Source organism: Macrotis lagotis, chromosome X (assembly GCF_037893015.1).
Source record: "Macrotis lagotis isolate mMagLag1 chromosome X, bilby.v1.9.chrom.fasta, whole genome shotgun sequence".
Lineage (NCBI taxonomy): Eukaryota > Metazoa > Chordata > Mammalia > Peramelemorphia > Peramelidae > Macrotis > Macrotis lagotis.
Window position 1 is genome coordinate 633,603,650 of NC_133666.1, and position 20,446 is coordinate 633,624,095.

Sequence of the window (20,446 nt, forward strand, 5' to 3'; positions counted from 1 at the left end):
ATCCTATCGTGGTGGTAGCTATGTAACTCCGGGACACCCCCGGCCCCATTGCCCTTCCAGTTAGCCCCTGAATAGGGAGAATAGGAAAGGAGAATCTGGAAACTTCAATACCAGTCTCCTCGGTGAACCCCCGAAAAGGAGCTCTCCACATCTTGCCCCTTTCTCCGGCTGCCAGGGGACTAGAGGGGAGGGTTCACTAAGGGCTAGGGGCAGGCCCTGCCCCTAGCTGAGGGCGGGGGGCGTTGGGGAGGGGATCCGACCCCGCCCACCCTCCGATCCTCCCGATTGGCCGGGCCACGGGGCTCCTCCTTCACCCTTTGCTGTCCTTGGGCCGGGAGGGGGTGGGAGCGGGAGGGTGTCCCAGGAGGGAGTCCCTATAAGGCTGGCAAAGCTCTCCAGGCCCTAGGGAGCTGAGTCTGGGGTCCAGCAGAAGTAGGGGCAGCAGGGGAAGGCGCAGAAGTACCCAACTGACCGGGAGTCCGCCGAGCTGGAGGCCGAAGATCCCTCGGGGGGCGTCGGGCAGGTACTGGATCTGAGGGAGCTCGGGGGCTGAACAGTTCCGCCAGGCCTACTGGGGCAGAGCAGGGAGAGGAAGGATGGAATCTTAGGGTACCTTGGAGAGCAGGGGGCGCGAGCTCCTGGCAGAGGACTTGGGAAACTTCCAGGGGGTAGGAGGCGGGGTGGGTAGAGAGCCCAGCCAACTGGCCCTTGACCCACTTGGCTGAACCGGGAAACCCAGTTGGACCCTTGCCAAGAAGGGGAGACCACTAACCTAGTGTACCCAACGAAGGGGAGGGGGGAAGTAAGGCAAAGATCAGAGCCCCGGCGATCCTCTCCCCAGGAAACCCCTCAAGAGGCTGCTAGGTTGAGTAGCCCTTCCTTAGCACTGCCCTCCCCCTTGTGCCCAGGGGCAATGTGGTATGAAGGGAAAAGTCCTAGCCTGGGAGTGAGAGAACCCAGAATTCAAATCTCATTTTCTAATGCTTGCTACCTTTGTGAGCCCAAAGTCATTTAGCCTCCCCTGACCTCAGTTTCCTCCCTTGTAAAGGGGGGGGGGGGATTGATTCCAAGATCCCTTCTAGCTCTAAATCTATGATCTTTCTTCCCCTGTCCCCAAGTTCAAGTTGCCTTCCACATTTCTTCTCCATTGACTTCTCCAGACTGAGCCCATATCCCTTTATCTCCTAGCCTGTCCCTATGAGCCTTTTTCTTGGTCCCCTAGGCAGGTAGGTGGCACAGTGCATAGAGCCCCGGCCCTGGAGTCAAGAAGACCTGAGACCACATTCAGCCCCGGACACTTACTAACTGTGGGACCCTGAGCAAGTCACTTATTCCTGATTATTTAAGGGGAAAAAAAAGTCTAGTGTCCCTCCTCTACCAGAGACTAGGATTTGGAGTCAGAGAATCTGAGTTCAAATTGTGATTCTGCTACTTTCCAGATAATGACCTTCAGTAAATCACAACCTTCAGAGCCTTGTGTTTTCATACATAAAATGACAAGGTTGGGCTTTATGCTCTCTGAGAGTCCTTTCAGTTATAAACTGAGTCTAGGTCCAATAAAGCCATCTCCTCTTGCCTCTTCCCTTTACCTTGCCTCCTGTCTTCTGAGTTCTCCCCCAACTCTAGACTTCTTTATCCAGACTTCCCATTTCCTTTCTCCCCTACTGTCTCTTCCAATGACCTCTCAATGCTGGCATGGGTGATTTCCTGAGCTAAGGGTCAAGGTGAGAGAATTGTGTCCACAGACAGTTGTCCAACTACCAGGCTTCAGTTTTCCCTCTCCAGGAAGCCACAGAGTGCCCCTTGACACTGAGTAGGCCTGAGTCTTGAAATCAGACTACTGTATATCCTTTCCCTTTTCTGCTATGTTAAAGGAACTCAATAGTCTCTGGGAAACACCTTGGGGTACCACTGTCCAAGGCATCACTCAACATACTGTCCCAACCTGAGGAGATAGGATTCATTGGAGAGAGCCCTGGACTAGGAGTCAGTTCAGTTCAGAACAAGTCCCAGCCCTGCCTCTGATCTCCCTCTCAACTTCTCTCACTCCATTTCCAAACTCCAAAACAAGAATTTTCACCCCAGAGTTCTCTATGCAATCTCTCTTACTCTGTCTAATAAGAACAAATTGGAGTGCTCTCACTCTCTCTCTCTCTCTCTCTCTCTCTCTCTCTCTCTCTCTCTCTCTCTCTCTCTCTGTCTCTCAGTTCAGAGCTCTGGGCCAAGTTAGATAACATTTAATAAGGAGCTTCCTCCAAATCCTTTTTTCAAATTAACAGGATCAAAACTCAATTGACTAACCCCATATCTTTCAGTCTTCCAAAGTTTTTTCCTAGTTAGTCTCTCTGGATGGAGCAAAGATGATTAACTCCATTTTTAAAAGGAGACCAAGAACCAGAAAGAAGAGGCTTGTCCATTGTCAGACACAATGGATGAGAGACAGAGCTAAGATTAGGTCTCAGATCTCTTAATTCCCAGCTGGGACTCCTTCAGAGACATGATCTGGACTTGACCTGTGGAGCTTGAAGTTAAAAGACAGGGTTCAGGAACAAGACTGTTCAGTGCATGGGAGCAGTGAGGATGACCTCATTAATCAATGCCAAATTTGATTATCCCACAATAGCTATGATCTTGCCACTTGATCCCTACCTGCTCCACCTTACCTCTTGTCTCCCAGAGTAACTCCTTGGCCACTATGTCAAAAGAAGAGGGACAACATCCTGGTCCTGCCCCAGTGGAGGAAGAAGAGCAGCCCCAGGCCCAGAGTAAGGTAAGTGAAGCTCAGACTACTTTCAGGACTAGATGTCTCAAAGGCTAGTGAGGGGAGCAGGAAGATACAGAATCACCATCCCCAGCCAGCTCTCCCCATCCTATTTGGCAGCACAAACTCTAGTTTCCCCAACAATTAGATAATATTTGAAAAGTACTTAGCACACAGTAGGACCTTAATAACTGCATCTTTCCTTCTCACTTAGAGCCTTCTATTACTCTTGTACTACTAAATAGTCTCAAACTGCCTGCTCTGCTGGGGAGGGGGGAGGGTCAGCATCTGGGGAAGTGTGGTGCCCAAGCTCTGAGCCATTAACAACCCTGCCTTCTCCCCTCAGAACCTGGTAAGCCGAGTGGTCAGTCTGCCGCTGATCAGTACAACCTATGCCAGGGCATCAGCTACATACAACTCTGTGAAGGATAACCATCCATATCTGAACTCTCTATGTGGACTGGCTGAGCGTAGCCTTCAGGGACTGACCACTATTGCGGCCCAAAGGGCCCAACCCATCCTCAGTATGCTGGAGCCACAGAGTAAGTGTTTTGGGATTGGGGCTCCTCCTGCCCAGCTTCACCAACCTCTCCCACTTTTCTCTAGGGGTCTATCTTGAGCTTACAGCTTCCCTCAGCCCTCTTCTCTCCCTCTCTCCCACTGACCCTAGGAGTACCAGCTTTCTATGCTTGAGCATTGGCTACTCAGGACCCCCAGAACAGGGTGTTTCCTTTCCTTCCTTCCTTCCTTCCTTCCTTCCCTCCTCCTCTCTCTCTTTCTACTCTCCCACTTTCTCCCTTTCCTTCTCTCCTTTCTCCCCCACTCACCCCCTTTCCTCCTCTCCTCCCTCTACTTCCCCTCTCTATCTCTCCCTTCCCTCATTTTCCCCCCCTCCTCTATACACACAAAAACCTGCTGGTCTGCTCTTCCTTCCCCACTAGTATGCACACTAAGTCTCCATCCACCTTTCTAGTGGATCCTTGTCTCCTTCCTTTCTGCTCAGCCCACAGATCTGGTCACCATCTCTGAGCTATCTTTGCACCTTTGTTTCCCCGAATTGTCTGAGAAGACAGGTCTTCCTGATCATCCAGGAGTAAATATCCTCCCTCCCATCCTGCAAGAAAGGGCTGGGACTAAGGGGGGGGGGGGGGGTTGGGGAGACCCTCAGATGAGGGGAAGAGGAAAGTCTCAACAGGGAAGGGACTGGGGCGGGGTGCAATGGGGAGTCATTATTCTGCAAGAGTCCAACTACCCTTGTGGGGCCCCATTGGGCAGCTTGCTCACTGGTGGCCTTCAACCTAATTTGAGTGAAAAGTAGACATCACCTTGACATTTTCAGTGACCTTCAGAGTTGGGCTCTGTGAGAAGGGAGGCTGTGAGGATCCGGCCTCCATAGCAGCTCGGAGTACCCCCGTATCATCTCTTTCTGAAGCCTAACTGGCTCCCATAGTACCTGCCAGCCAGGCTTCACCAACCCAGAAAGTCCCAGCACCTCAACTCACCCCCTTCCCTAGAGGGAATGCATGTTTCTCTGCATGTCTCTCAGAGTCTCTGAGTATTTGTCTCTGCCTCCTTTTTAAGATTATGAATCTGTCTCTATCTCTATTCAAGCCCAACAGGCATTTGAATCCCTTCTCTGTGTCAGATTCTACTTCTCCTGACTATTCCTCTGCTCTTCTATCTTCTGGCCATTGCCTGCTCGGTCTGCCCCAGCTTCTTCCTCTAGCTCCCAAACTGCCCCAGAGATACAAAGATGAAAAATGACTTAGTCCCTGTCCTCCCAGAACTTACTGAGGGAGATGGCACAAGAAATATAAAGGCACAGAAAAGAACATATCCTTTTAGAATATTTTTGAAACCAAAATATGCTGTTAACTGGAGCAATCAGAAGAATAACTTCATAGAGTAGGCAAATGATCCTAGAAAGCATAGGATTACAGCAGGCAGAAATGAAGAGGGCCTGGGGGTACCATCTGTTTATGTGAATATTGGAAGGCCATGAATACCAGGCTAGAAAAGGAGAGGAAAAAAATGGAAAAAGTAGTGGGGCATGGATTGTAGGAGGCCTTGAAGGTCACATTTTGAAAGGTCTTGAATGCCAAGCTGGAGATGTGACACAGGCAATAGGGGAACACAAAAGACTTTTTTGAGCATGAGAATGACATCAGTTTGTGAATTTGACTATCTCTTTTGGGGAAGTTTACCCTAGAACTAATTCAAAAGATGTAATTTCATTGTATCTATGAATTAATTATTGTTGATCATTTCACTGTTTCAATGTCAACTTCATGATGCGGTGGGGAAGGGGACAAAAACAGTATTTATTAAACTTTGTCAAAATTATCTCCCTACAACAACCCTAGGAGGTAGGTGTTATCATCATCATCATCATTATTATTATTATTATTATTATCCTGTTTTACATTTGAGAAAACTGAGGCAAACAGGTTATTAAATGACTTGTCTAGAGTCACATAGCTAATAAGTATCTGAAGCCAGATTTGAACTGAGTTCTCCCATCTCTAAGCACTCTCTCCACTGCACCACCAGTTGTCTGGGTACTAGATCTGGATTCTCAAGAGCCAAGTTCAAAATCCCAGGTCTAATCACCTGTGTGCCCTTAGGCAAGTTCCTTTCCCTCTCTGGGCTGGTTCCCTCCTCATCTATATAGGAAAAAAAGGGGTCTCTTAAGGTCCTTTCCAGCTGACTACAATTGGATTCAATGTAATAATTCCCCTAAATAGATCAAACTCACCAGAAGATTCTGCAATAGATATCCAATCTTGCTATGACTTCTTTGGTAGCTTATTTCATTTGTAGAGCCCAAGCTTGGGAAGCTGAAGCAGAGAAGAAAAGTGGGTCGATGTTATTATGAGCAGAGTCAGTGATTCAGAGTTAGTGGTCAGACACCCTTAGAATTTACTTCCTTTCAATCTGTACGTGTCGCTCTATTTCTTTCTCCAATTCTGAGTCTACATCTCAGTTTCTCAGTGTGAGCAAGGAAAGCTTCTGTCTCTATGTCTCTTCTCTTTCTAGATCTTTAAAAAGAGTTATGCCTAACCTTCTTTGTCCCTGGACACAAGTGGCAAGACACATACATACCTTGGAATCAGCTTTTTTTCCTTCTCCATTCTTTTTTTCTTTTTATTTTCTTTTTTGAAATTGGGTTTCTCTTTTTCAGCAAATATGGAAATAATGAGTGATCGTTCACATTCTTCGTCCCACTATTGAATGATCCAGAGCTTTGACCAGCTCGGTTTCTGAATTGGTCTGGTTTTCCTTTCCTGGAATGGGCTAGTAACACCCCATTCCCAGAGACTCCCTATTCTGGGGTCAACCTTAGTCAAAACAGCCAAACAGCTTAACTCACTGCATCTAACTCCCAAGCTCCAAACCATCCACCTGTTTCACCCTCACCAGTAATAGGGATTACAAGTGCATACAACCACACATACCCCAACTCCCAGCCCAACCAACATTTTAAAGAGTATTTCCAATGCCAGAGAAAAGGAAACACTGCCCCCTTGTGGACAAAAAGAGACTTTGAACTCCAGGACCCAAGGGACAATGGGGAGCAGGGTGGGTTAGAGGATTGTGTTACCTGATAACTGCCAATTTTAACCAATCATTGTATGTGTGTGTGTTTTTTTTAAACGATGCTAAGCCCAATTGTTTCTAACTGCTCAAGGAGTACAAGGGCTGTCCTATAAACTCCTCTAAAAGCTACAGCTCCTTGCTTTCACTCCAATTCTATAGATGTGTGTGGCTCACCCTGAATGCATATGTCTGTGTCTCTCCAGTTACTTCAGTGAACAATTATGCCTGCATGGGTCTGGACAAGCTGGAGGAGAAGTTACCCTTCCTCCGGCAGCCCTCTCAGGAGGTATGCTGAGACATGCAGGGAGGTGTGGTACCATGCAAAAAAAAAAAAAAAGATGGGACACAAGGTGGGGGAGTATGAAGTTAGGATAGGGGGATCTCCCATAATGGTGGGGCAGGGAATTAAGGGTCCTTGTGCGAAGAAGAACCTGAGATTAAGCCCCATTCTCCTGTGGCCTGCTCTAGGGAAAGCTTCAGAAAAATACCACCCTTATCAACTAAAAATAAACACTAATTTTGCTAACATGTATAAGGGGAAAAGGTAGGGTCCCCAGTGATTTCTCTGAGGTCTCACTGGACACAAGAGCTGGAAAGGAAATGGGAGTCTCGACCTGCAATTTTTGGGTTCAATGCAGGAACGGAAGGGTGGGTAATAAGTTGCCAGGAGCTTATAGGGAAAGAAATTCAGAAGTCCTAATTGACAGTCCAGAACTTTGCAAGAGAGGCACCAAGGCAGAAAGCAGAAAACCCCTTGGATTTTGATTCTTTTTTAGATTCAGACCAGGTTTTCCAATTTAATAGCATTACTTGTATGATTTTGGCAAGCCACTGGGCTTCTCCGACCCATTTTCTTCATCTGCAAGGTGGGCTAAATAACCTTAGAGAGCCCTTACCCTCTAAATCTTGTGACCCTGGAGACCTTGGAATTGAAGAAATGGAGTTATGGGCTGGTAGGCACTGGCAGTAGCTAATAAAGATGGAATCTTGACATCTGGCCAAGAACCCAGAGAAGGAAGGATACCCTACAGGTCCAGGGGTAGTGGAGAGAGGAAGGAGAGAATCTGAGTTCCCAGGGCTGGCAGGAGCTCAAGCTTGATACCCCTCCCCTCCCAAGGTGGTGACATCAGCCAAGGACACAGTGACCAGCAGCGTAACTGGAGTGGTGGGCCTGGCCCAGAAAGGTCGAAGATGGAGTGTGGATTTGACTCGTTCAGTTGTAACCAGTGGGATGGACACAGTAATGGGCACCCGCGTGGGACAGATGGTGACCAGTGGTGTGGATGTTATGCTGGGCAAGTCTGAAGAACTTATCGATCACTTTCTACCCATGACTGATGAGGAACTTGGTGAGATCCCAGCCCTGATCTAGATATCCCTTCAATCCCTCCCCCACCCCCCCACCCCCGTCCAGTACATGACCTGGAAATGGTCAGGTAGAGACAATAATCATGATAGTGACCTGGTCTGGATCCAGCACAGTCTGATAGTAGGTTGGTCACTTCCCTTGACCCCACAATGTCTCTTTTTTTCACCATCTGTAAAATGAAAATAATAAAATTTATACTCCCTTATCACAGGATGCTCATGAGGAAAACCCTTTGTAAACTCTAGGGTGCCATATAAATGCAAGCTATCATTATCACTTGGCCCACATTATTTCATTTGATCCTCACGGCAACCCTATGAGGTAGGTAGTATAGCCATCTTTCTCCTCTTTTTACAGATAAGGAACCTGAGGCAAAGAGGTAGACTGATTCCCCCAGGGTCACACAGCTAGTAATTATCAGAGCCAGGACATGAAACTAGGGACCATCATTATATTCAGGACTCTTTCCACTAGATCAGATCCTGAGCTCTCAGAATCTTTGAATCACCAAAGAATTATGAAAACTTTAGAACTTTGAAGAATAGAATATTAGAACATGCTGCCAGAGCCAGAAGGGACTTTAAAGACCACTAACTCAACCCTCCCCTTTTACAGGCAAGGAAACTGAATTCTGATGGGGAGACGTGACTTGCCCAAGGTCACTTAGTTCCTAACAAATGACTCAGCCATGTTCCCTAAATAGTCAGAGCTCTGACCCCTTGAGGAATAAAATCAGACCAAGGCCAGATAAGCAAAGCTGCACATTTATGAAATGGCATAGGAAGTTTATGCTTCTTCTTACTCCTCAGTGACCCTGAGGGATCTTCATCAGCCATTCGATTCCAGATCTGGACTGGAAATGACATCAGAGACCATCTAAACAAATCCCCTCATTTTTTAGATGATAAAATTGACCCTGGGTCGATTAAAGGGCTTACCAAATGTTGAATGGGTATTAAGCATCAGAGGCTAGGTATGAACTCAGGTCCTCTGATTCAGGGGAGGAATAATATGCAGTACATTGGAAAAGACTAGAAATGGGACTGGAATCCAAAATTCTAGTCTCAGATATTACACTAGATTCTTGCATGATCAGGTAAACAGGAAAGCCTTTCAAAATCTTAGTCCTCTCAAATCTGAGTCTGGGACTCAGATTTTTGTAAACTCTCAAACAATGTGCAAAAGAAAAAAAGAACATATACTGTAATAAGCAGTATGAGCAAAGGCTTGGAAGTGGGAACAAGCAGTTTGTTTCTGGAGAAACTAGTGGGGAGGTCAGCTTTTCTGAAGCGGAAGATTTATATTGGAGTTTGGGGGCTACAATGGGAGCATGAAAGCTAAGGTTAACTGTATGGTACCTGTGGATTCATATGCCAGCTCTGTCATTAACTAGCTGTGTGACTTTGAGCAAGTCACCTTTTTTGGACCTCAGTTTCCCCATATGTAAAAGAAGAGGGTTGGATTAGGCCAGAGGTGTCAAATATGAAACCTAGGGCCAGCATTGCAACTACAATACAATACTTCCTAGTTTAACGAAACCAGATTAAGATGTGATTGGAAAAATATTTAACAAAATTAATAAAATACACTAGAACATATATAATATTGTTGTCAACTCAGTGGTGCAGTGGATAGAGCACTGGTCTTGAAGTCAAGAAGACAGGAGTTCAAATCTGGCCTCAGGTACTTGACCCGTACTAGCTGTGTGACCTTGGACAAGTCACTTAACCCTGATTGCCTCTCATCCAGGACCATCTCCAGTCATCCAGATTCATATCTGGCCACTGGACCCAGATGATTCTGGAGGAGAAAGTGAGACTGGTGACTTAGCATAGCACCTTCTAACTTAAATTCAATTCATGCGCTTGTCATGGCATCACCTCCCTAATGTTGTGGTCTGCCTTGAAAATGAAGGACAAACATTATTATTATTACATAATATTGTGTGACTTTCTAAAATAGTCAGGGGACTGCAGGGATCCTTATGTTTCCTTTAATGGCCCCTGTTTCTGTTTGAGCTTGATCCCACAATTTCCGAAGACCCTATGGGCTCTCCAATCTCACCTGGGCCACCTTCTCCCTCCCCAATACCAAGCGCATAGTCAGCCTCCCCTTTCCACAACAAGAGATTTAGGACTGGGAGTTGGAAAGGAGCATTGGCTGCAGTGCCCATGCCTGCTAAAGCAGGCATCTCTAACCCATACTTTTTCTGGGCCACAGAAGAGCTGGCTGCGGCAGCAGCTGAGGGTGGGGCTCTGACCCCAGGGGCGGACCAACATCAGACAAGCTACTTTGTGCGGCTGGGATCGCTGTCCTCTCGACTCAGACAGCGGGTATACCAGCACTCCCTGGGCAAACTCCGCCAGAAAAAGCACCAAGCCCAGGAATATTTCACCCAGCTACATGATACTCTGGAGATGGTGAGGTTCCCTTCTCCTCATGATGCCTGATCCTCCAAAGCTACTCACCCCACTCCCAGTGAAGGCCGTAGCAAAACTGAAAGCCATTTACCTCACATCAGGTCCCTGCTCTTTTCTCCCACTTTTTAATACCCATGTTTAAGTTCTCTAGATCTTAATTTGACCATTTGTAAAATGGTTAAGCTAAAGGCCCTTCCAGTTCTTGATCCTATAATTCTTCTCAAACCTGTTCTCAGAGTCAGTCAATGAACATTTATGAAACACCTACTATTAAACACCAAGCTAAGTAAGCACTGGAGATACAAAGAATGACAAAAGATAGTCCCTGCCCTCTAGAAGCTTACAGCTAATGGAGAATTTGTCACTTCTAGAGTCCCTCTAAATCTGAACTGATGAGGGAGGAAAGTTTAGGTCTTCTTTAAATGGAATGCCAGACTGAGAAAGAGATTGAGGAGGATTGGGGAGGACCTAGAACTTTAGCTCAGTTTCATGGAAATATACTGTGTATAAGATAAATAAGACTGACCAGCCTTACTGTGGAGGGCTTTGAATGCCAGACTAAAGGAAAGAAATATGTCCAAAGGCTTGTTCTGGGAAGCAGACTTGCCCTCAGGGAGCTTACCTTCCTGGGAACTGGAAATTCCCACAGGTAATACTTTGAAGGTCTCTGAGGGACTGATTTTCCATTTCCCCCCCACATATCCCAACCCACCCTACAACTAAAACAGGATGGGTATGGTTACATATTTAGCCAAATGTGATCCACTCAGCTCAGGCAGGCAATGCAGGCTAGAGTACCCAGCTTCCAGGAGCTGGGAAGAGATCTATTCCTTTTGATAAGAGTTCTCAAGGAAAGTTTCCCAGACATGGGGCTAGAGTTAGACCTCTGCCTCTGGTACAACAAACCCCAGCACTCATATATTGCTCCTTGATCCCCAACAGATTCACCATATGAAGCATGGCTCCAATCACAACTTCCAGGTTGGGCAGGGAAGGCTGCAGGAGCTGTGGCAAGACTGGAGTCACCAGGATAAAGATGGTCATCAGAGCCAGGTAATGGGATTCAGAGGCCCTATCCAGGCCATTATTACATCCAGGGAACCTGCCTGTAAGTGGAAGGGACACAGGAAGAATCCTGGCCTATTGGGATGATTCCCTGGACCTAATTTTCCTTATTTATGATAGCTAGATTGGCACAGGGTATAGAACATTGAACTTGGAGTCAAGAAGTCCTGAGTTCAAATATGGTCTGACAGTAGCTGTGTGATTCTGAGCAAGTCACATAACTGCTCTGCCTCAATTTTTTCATCTGTAAAATGAACTGGAGAAGGAAATAGCAAACCAATATTTTTTTCAAGAAAACCCCAAATGGGGTCATGAGAAGTCAAACCCAATTGAAACAACAGAACAACCAGTGGTGAATTAACTCAGGGAGAATGCCACATCCATATAAGGCAGCCAAAGGGAGAGAAGGACCACTAGACTTGGATGCAGAGGGCTTGAGTTAGACTCCTGACCTGGTTTTGTGACTTGAACAAGTCACTCAAATTCTCTGAGCCTGTTTCCTTATTTATAAAAAGGAGGGAGTTAGATCCTTTTCTGCTCTAAACTTATGATCTTAAGAATCCTGACCCTGACATTTATGAAACTGCAGTTTACATGAGGTCAGAAACTCTTCATTAACTTGACAGCTTCCGTGGCTATGGGACATCCGGTTTGAGATGACCAAAAAAGCAGTCGGTGATGTAGGACTCAGGTAATACAGTTCAGGAGAGAGCCTGGAGCTGAGTTTACAGATCTGGGAACTATTTGTACAAAAGCTAATGAGATTATTGAGGTAGTAAAGAGAGGGGAAAGACCAGGGATTGCCTGGTTGAACCAGAAAAAAGAAACTGAGCGATTTGGTTGAGCAGACAGACACTCAGAGAGACAGAGAAAGAGAGAGAGCAGTGTCAAGAATCTAGAGAGGAGAGTATAACCAGGAGGAAATCGTGATTAATTGAGGAGGGGCAGGGGCCATGGGGAGAATGGAGATGCTGCAGAAATTTGATTTAGCAATGGAGATATTGGTAAATTTGGGGAGAAATTTCTGCTGATCTGAAACTAGAATGCAAAAGGTGTAGACCAGAGAAAGAGAGGGAATGGAAGCACCCTGTGTAAAAGGTTTTATCAAGGAGTTTACTTGCCAAAAGGAAAACAAATATATAAGTTAGCAGGGATGATAAGATCAAGTGAGAATTATTAAGGTTGAGGGAGATGTGGAAGTGTTTGTAGACAATGGGGAAGCAGCCAGCCAAAAGAGGTGAAGAGGGTGACCATAAATCATAGAAGCTACATTGTGGTGAACCTCCCCATGCCCCAGAGGATCAAGAATGGGCCCACTCCAAGGAATGGACTTTCTCCTTTAGGCAAACGAATGGAAATTTGCCATTAGCACAGTTGGTCTCTTTCTGTTGGAATACAGGACAGTAAAGTTCTCTTTATTTATTATTAGGTAGAGAAAAAAATGATCCATTCCCCTTCAAGGAGCTCATGGTAGGCTAAGACATGTACACCATGTGATAAAGTGTGACAGGGGTAAAAACAACATTCTACAAGTAATGAGTTAAGAAAGGTAGCTTGTTCAAGGAACAGGTGCCGAGCTATACCTTGCCTAGGGATGTCACATGAGGAAATGAAATCGAACCTAGGGCAAGCTACTGAGCAAAGGTGAATGGATCATAGCTGGAGGTGCAGAGCAGATTGGAACTGAAAAAAAAAAGTCATAGATGCTGGGGAGGCTACTTCAGTGGGGGCTCAGGGAAGAACCTTAACTAGTATGGCATCTGGTAGTTTCCTCTTCTAACTTCTGAGTCTTTCTAATCAGGTTCCAGTGTCCCTAAATTTGGCAAAGTCCCAGGTACCAGTCTTCGGTTATAGCTTATAAGAATGCATGGAGGAAGAAGGCAGCAGATGGAATGCAAGGAATAGCTCTTTAGTCCAGTTTGGTTGGAACATTGAGTTTGTGAAGGTGAGGAAGGAGAAATATGGCTAGAAAGTCAGGTTGGAGCCAGATTTTAAAAAGGCCTTTTACATGTAAAGTCTTTACCTTATTCTCTAGAGTCTAGGTAGCAGAGGGCCACTGAAGATTTTTGAACCAGGGAGAAGCCAGTTAAGACCTTGCTTAAGGAAAATAAATGGGGGTTAGCAAGGGCAAAACTAGAGGCAGGAAGATTATTTTAGTAGTTCCAGTGAGAGGGGATGAGGCTCTAAACTAGGATGGTTGCTGAGGGAATAATAAAGAGCAAAGAGATTTGAGAGGCCATTTACTCCAAATACCTTATTTTAAATGTGGGGAAACTAAGGTCCATGGAGGTAAAAATGACTTTCCTGAGATTATATAGCTAGTATGTAAGTAACACTTGGCCTGGTGTCAGGAGAGATTTTGTTTCAAATCCTCTTGAAACATTAACTTCATGAAAATGAACAATGGGTACAATAACAATAGCTGTTCTGTCATGTCTGACTCCTCATGACCCCATTTGTAGTTTTCTTGGCAAAGAGATCTGAATGATTTGTCATTCCCTTCTCTAGCTCATTTTTACATATGAGGAAACTGAGGCAAGCAGGGTTAAGTGACTTGCCCAGGGTCACACAGCTAGCAAGTGTCTGAAGCTAGATTTGAACTCAGGAAAACGAGTCTTCCTGACTCCAGAACTGGTGTGTTTATCTATCCACTATGGTGCCACCTAGGGCCCATAATATTAATAGTAGCTACCTCAGAAGGTTGTTGTAAAGATAAAGGAAGGAGGGTTCATTGGTTACATTTATAAAGTTCAATGAACAGCTAATTATTTAATAATGTTTGGAAATGTAGAATCCTGGGAAGAGGTTGGAGTTAGAAATATAGATTTAGAAACCATTTGCATAGAAGTATTTTATAATTTAAGCCATAGGATGAGAAAGAGTGATGAAAGAGATGTCTAAGATAGAGTCTTGAGGGAGGCTTATATTCTAGGGATGGGAGAACAGGGACCTCATAATGATTTGTTATCCTCATCAACAATGAATGAATGAATGAAGTATTTAAGCTCTTACTATATACAAAGCACTTTGCTAAATGCCAAAGATACCAATAGAAAAGTCAGATAGTCCCTGATCTCACAAAATTCACATTCTGATGGAGAGATTATACTCTGGTTAGTTTTTTGTGCTAGGTCAAATGGAAAAGTCTCATGGTCCTTAGGATATAGCTGCAAAACAGATAGGAATTTCTTTCTTTTTAATGTATCTCCAGATCCAGGAGTCTTTCTAACAAGGAAACAGGGTAGTATATTGGACTAGAGAGGGTTTCCAATAGAAAAAAAAATGAAGGGAGATGACTTATCCATAAGTACAGCCCTTTCCAAATATAGAGTGGGATAGGCTTGGGAGTGAGGTGGGGGAGGGACAGGGGAGAAAAATCTTATGGATAAAAGTGAATTCTACCCTTAAGTTCAAAAAAATCATCTGTAAAAGAGTAGGATGGGAAAGCAGTGTGACTAAAAGAGAAATTGAAGTAAGAGAGACCTGGGTAACCTTAGCATCCAGCCTGCTCCCCATCGATCTGCAGCTAGCAGAGCAGCTAATGGGCAGAAATGTCCAGAATGCTATGTGAAGAGTTGTGCTCTACACTGGACAGCACACTGTAGGAACCACTTCAACAAGGTAAAGCACATCAAGAGGAGGGTCAATTCTACATTGACAGGCAGCTATGTATTACAGAGGGGTAGAACCCACACACTGCCTGAGGATAGCCAGCAATACTCCCCAGTGCAGCCTGAACCAGATTAAAATAGAATTGGAAAATATTTAACAAAATAAAAACATTAAATATTAAAATAATATGTAAAAATAAAATAAATATTTAACAAAAAATAAATATGAAATAAAAACATCAACATGTAGCCAATAGGGATCCTTTTTGTTTGGATTAGTGGTTCTGTTTTATTTGAGATTGATAGCAGTAGAATTAATGGACTTGGAATCAGGAAGACCCGAGTCTAAATTTTGCCTCAGATTCTGTTGTTTCAACAGTTTCAGCTAGCTATAATGATGAAAACATTTGCACAGCACTTGAAAGTTTGCAACAAAACACTCTACATATTACTTCATTTGATCCTCACAACTACCAGATGTGGGAGGTGATGTTATTATTATCCTTGTTTTACAGATGAGGAAACTGAGGTTGACACAGTTAAATGAATTGCCCAGGTTCCCACACTAGCCATTAAAACAACGGGGAATGTTCAGCCTGGGGAAGGGAGGAGATAGTAAGAGGGTACTTAAGAAGGAGAGGAGACAATGCCATCTGTTGAAGGGGGGAAAAAGTGTTAATTTGGAGTAATGATGTCAGGGGGAGGGAAGACAGTAAATGTAAAGAGTCAGATATCTGCTCAACCAAAGGAAACAGTGAGAGCTGCCCCAAAGTGGAATGAGTTGCCACAGGAGGATACTGAGTTTCCCATCACTAGACATCTTTAAGCAGATGATAACACATCTAAGAGGAGGCCGTGAATTTGTCTATTCACAAATGTTTTGGACTAATTCCCTCCCAGGGTTTTTGGTGACACTTAGCCAAGTTCTTGCTTCTTTCTCCAGGTGGAATCACAGACTCTGGACCTGTCCCGAGACCTAACTCAGGAGCTACAGGCCACATGTGAGACACTGGCAGCTAGTGTGCAGGGGCTGCCCCCGGCCGTACAGGCAAAGGTGCTGGAGGTCCAGCAGAGTGTGGAGGAGCTGCATCAGACCTTCTCGGCCGCCCAATCCTTTCATGATCTACCACCAGCAGTTCTGGCAAAGGGTCGGGGCCACATGGCCCAGGCTCATGTCACCGTGGACGAGCTCCTGGATTTGGTCATACAGAGCATCCCGCTGCCCTGGCTGGTGGGGCCCTTCTCACCCTGTATAGTGGAGCGGCCCAGTACTCCACAGGAACTGCTAGACCAGGTCGATGAAGTGGTGGTAGGCCGTAGGCCCAGCTTGCTGGAGGACCGGTGGGCCAATATGGATTGGCTGGCCCAGCAAGAGGCATGGAGAGCTGCTCAGGAGGCTGCCCTGGTGGACGAAGTTGAACCACCCAAGATCCCCAGCCAAGAGGTCAAGAAGTCAACAATAATGCCTGAGCTTGACTTCTGAGCAGTCCTTCCCCTCTTGACCCATGAACAATTATCAGCTGTGGGTGTAAAAAGAGCTGTTGGGTCAGGCAGCCCCACCTCAGGGGCTTAGCATCCTTGGGCTTCCCCAAGGGACAGGGATCCTAAAGCCCAGAAGCCTTGCTTTTGTCAACCAAAATCTGATTGCTTGGGCCTGGGGAGAATCAGTCTGAATTTGAGTTTAAGTAGAAGGAATGATAAGAGATGAGATGGGGGCTGAATATATAAACCTGAGATGGATCTGCAGATAGGTGAAAATGGAAGCCAAGCACTTCCAATAAAGTTGCCTGAAGAGGGAAAGTCAAGTGAGGAACGATGGAATCCTGGGGAAGAGGGAGGAGGTAGCATCCACACCCAATGAATCAGAAATACCTTTTCTTCCTCAGGAGTGATGGTTCAGGTGCTCTTTCTAAGCTGCAGGAAGCTAGTCTCTGTGGCTATTAGTCAGTGATTTTAAATGTCAGAGGAAGAGAAGGAAGGGAAAAAAACCTAGATTTAGAGCTGAAAGGAAGGGAAGAAGGAATGAGGAGAGGGAGTAACATAGTTCCAGCCCCACCCCAAAGCTACTGATTTGAGATGGGGGTTGTGGGGAGACAATTTTCAGGAGCCAGCCTCTATTGCTGCCTTGACTCCACTCAACAAGTAGTACTGAATCCCCTGCCCTCAGGAGGGTCCACCAGCTTTGGGAATAATGCATCTTCTATGGCCCAAGACTTCAGGAGCATAGACTAAGTTAACCTTACAGTGACCCTTCCTTCAATCAATATCCTTCCCCTCTTCTTACACCTGAGTTTGAGACAGCCCAAGATAGGTTTTGGATGAAGGGGGATGGTAAGGTGAGAAGGCAAACTGAAGGACTAGGAGGAGAACTGTGTGTGGTTGGCTTTCTGGGCTGTCTTTGAATAAAGTTGGTTTTAAGTTGGATAAAGGCCAGTCTGGGTCTCTGATTCCTCAGCTTCTTCTTAAAGGGTCAGGACACTGGAATAACCTCAAGGAGTTGGGGAAATCATTATGGTACATAGCAGTCAGGAGAGACTTCTTGAGAAGGGAGGAACCTTAAGCTGAGCCTTGAGGATAGGAAGGCTTGGAGAGGGGCAAAGGAAAGGGAAAGGTCTGGGGCTGGGATATGACTTAGTAGAGGAAAACATAGTTCTGTTCTAACCTATCCCATATAGCCATTCTACCTAAAATCATAGGATTTAGAAATTCATAGGATATTCTGGATGGCATTTGGAACATAAATTTCAAGATGAACAGAACCTCTGAGGTCACCTGTATATGGGGAAATTAAAGGTCCAGAAAGGTTAGATGATTAGCCCTCAATCACACAGGAAGAAATGTCAGTGATGGGCTTTGAATTCAGATCTAATTACTCTAGGTCCAGAGTTCTACTGCTCTATGTACAGGATCCAGAATCAAATCTAAGGTCTGTCATTTCTAAATTTCTCTGTCCTTCCATCTTCATTATCATTTTATAAAAAAGGGGGGGGGCAGCTAGGTACTCTGTATAGAGCACTAGCCCTAGAGTCAGGAGTACCTGAGTTCAAATCCAGCCTCAGACACTTAATAATTACCTAGCTGTGTGGCCTTGGGCAAATCACTTAATCCCATTGCCTTGCAAAAACTAAAAAAAAAAGGGGGGGGGTTATACTAAGCATTCCAACAGAACCAGTAATTCTATAACTGAGTTGTAATAACAAAACACTTTGAGTTGTGCAAAGTATTACATGTTCTCTCATAAAAATCCTAAGAAAGGTGCTATTCTAATCATTTCCATTTCCACAGATGAAGAAATTGAGCCTGGCGCAAGTTAAGTGGCTTGCCCAGGATCACACAACTAATAAGTGTCAGAGTCAGGATTCCAATGAAGTTTTTCCTGAATCTATGTTTAGCCCTCTAATTACTGTGCTACATATTTAGAGGCCTGATGAAGACCTGCCAAGGTACCCCAGGATCTGATAGAGGAATGAGGGTTCACACTACCTCTTATTCTCTTCCCTTTTTCCTCTCAAGGAGACTGAAGAATTGGTCCCTAGAGGTCCTGAGATGCCATGAACTCCCAATTCTTCTGCACAGGAAGGAAAAATACACTTGATCCAATCTTGACTCTTGCCACTGACTCACTGTGTGACCTTGGGCGAGTCCCCTTCCCCTCTCTAGCTGTTATTTTTCCTCACCTGTGAAGTGTTTTGAAATAAGACACCTGCTTGGCCTCCAGCCTAGGACTATTGTGAGGATCACAGGATGTTGTTATAGACAGAAAAGGGTTGTATAAATGGAGAAGTGCCCACCTCCCCTGCAAGTCTCATGTTTGATGTTTCATCCTAATGGGGAGTAACCCTGCACTCTTGATGTCCCTACCCTTCCTGGATTCTCTGACTCCTTCCAAATACCTTTTCCAACCCTCTTAACTCTAATGCTTTTCCCTCTATTGATTATTTGTTTCTCTTGTATAAAACTTGTTTGCATAGAGTTATGTACCTATAGATTCCCCATTTGACTCTGAGCTCCTTGAGAGCAAGGACTTTCTTTTGCCTTTCTCATCAACCCAGAGTTTATCAGAGTGCCTGAATCAGAGTAGGGAGAAAAGAGGAGGGGAGGGTACACAAGGGAAATAGAGAAGAGGAAAGGGTAGCGCTGAGATGATTGGAGCTTCAGTAAGTTTAAGGCAGTTCACTTGTGTGATTCGATGAGCCTCATTTTACTCATCTGTAAAATAAAAGAATTTGAATTAAACAGTACCTTCCAGCTCAAAATTTAGGCTCTCTCAAATTCTCTTATCACCAGGTTGTCCAGCAACAAAGAATTTATTTTCATGACAATGTTTTTCTTCTTATTTTGTATTTAAGGGTTTTTTTAAATACTAAAAATAGAAATGAAAAAAGTTTTAAAAGAATTAGTAAGGGGGCAGCTAGGTGGGGCAGTGGATAGAGCACTGGCCCTGGAGTCAGGAGAACCTGAGTTCAAATCCAGCCTTTGACAATAATTACCTGACTGTGTGACCTTGGGCAAGTCACTTAACCACATTGCCTTGCAAATCCCCCCCCAAAAAAAAGAAATAGTAAGACATTTAAATAGGACATAAATAATAAACTAACAAAATTTTAAAAATTAAAAAAGTACCAAAGCAACTGTCCAAAGACTGTCTGCTAACTTAGATCATAGTTTTGAGCTGCTTCAGAGGAACCCACACTAATAAAAAGAGAAATCCCAGATGTATTCAAGCAATGACTCTTGAATAGAAGACAACATCAGTCCTGGAGTTTTTTATTAGTAGGTTACGGGGCATTAGAGGATGCTTTCCTGGGTGGGGGGGCAAGGCTGGAACCTCACCAACTCGAGAAAAACAGACAAACATACAAATAGAGAGTAAGAGAGAGAAAGACAGAATAAGAAGGACAGAGACAGCGTGATGGGATATTTAAAAAGTGAGAAGTACCATTAGAACCTAAACCCTCAAAACTCTTCAGGGACTTTAGAGTCTATCTAGGACAGGCATTCTCAACCTGCTTCGTGCCATGAACTTTTTCTGGAAGTCTGGGTAAGTCTAGGGACCCCTTCACAAAAACAGTTTTTAAATGCTCACAACCCAAAAAAATTACACAGGATTACAAAATACACTAATTCTGTTGAAATAAAGAGTTTTTTTTTTCCCTATGGATCCTTTGAAATCTATCCATCACTTTACAGAAAAAGAGAGGCCCAGAGCATTAAATGATTTTTCCAAGGTCATATAGCAGAGTTTGTAGAACAGGGTTGTTGATACTTTATAAACAAGTCTGTAATCTCTAAATAGAATCATCCCTACAATGAGGCTCAGAAGTTAAATTACAAGTAAGTGTCAATGCTAAAGCTAGAAGGGATCTTTAGACTCCAATTCCTTTGTTTTATAGATGGGCAAATTGAGACCCAGAGAAGGGGAGTGGCTCACTCAACCAGGACTCTAAAATAGTCGATTTTTCTCTAGCCCTGAAACAGGAAGAGCCATATGGGGGGAAGGATGCCCTGTAATTGGTAGGCAGGTGTGGCAGGGAAGCAAAATGATATATACTTGTGGGAAAAGTTCTGGATTGGGAGTCAGAAGACTTTGATTCAAATTCTGGTTCTGACACTATTGTATAAC

At 44.7% G+C, this 20,446-nt stretch overlaps 2 protein-coding genes across 6 annotated transcripts in view; one reads left to right on the forward strand and one right to left on the reverse strand.

Moving 5' to 3' along the window:
• Nucleotides 1-20,446, reverse strand: part of HDGFL2 (HDGF like 2) — a 68,624-nt gene that overhangs the window by 4,028 nt on the left and 44,150 nt on the right. For 2 of the 4 annotated variants that reach the window (XR_012471985.1, XR_012471984.1), the window contains exons 17-19: nt 7,821-7,896; nt 5,517-5,598; nt 473-568 (exon numbers count right to left, since the gene is read on the reverse strand). The gene's annotated coding sequence lies outside the window, so the exon portion shown is untranslated. Of the gene's footprint in view, nt 1-472; nt 569-5,516; nt 5,599-7,820; nt 7,897-20,446 lie in introns of those variants that run through there. The other 2 variants (XR_012471983.1, XR_012471982.1) reach the window with 1 other exon arrangement.
• Nucleotides 346-17,973, forward strand: PLIN5 (perilipin 5). Of its 2 annotated transcripts, none has more exons than XM_074203996.1 (8): nt 346-523; nt 2,624-2,770; nt 3,108-3,303; nt 6,562-6,644; nt 7,476-7,707; nt 9,948-10,147; nt 11,090-11,200; nt 15,767-17,973. In XM_074203996.1, exons 2-8 carry the CDS (start codon nt 2,696-2,698, stop codon nt 16,304-16,306), a joined length of 1,437 nt encoding a protein of 478 aa, XP_074060097.1. In that variant the 5' UTR covers nt 346-523; nt 2,624-2,695; the 3' UTR covers nt 16,307-17,973. The 2 variants fall into 2 exon arrangements, with proteins under 2 accessions (XP_074060097.1, XP_074060096.1); XM_074203995.1 differs by having other exon boundaries at nt 2,678-2,770.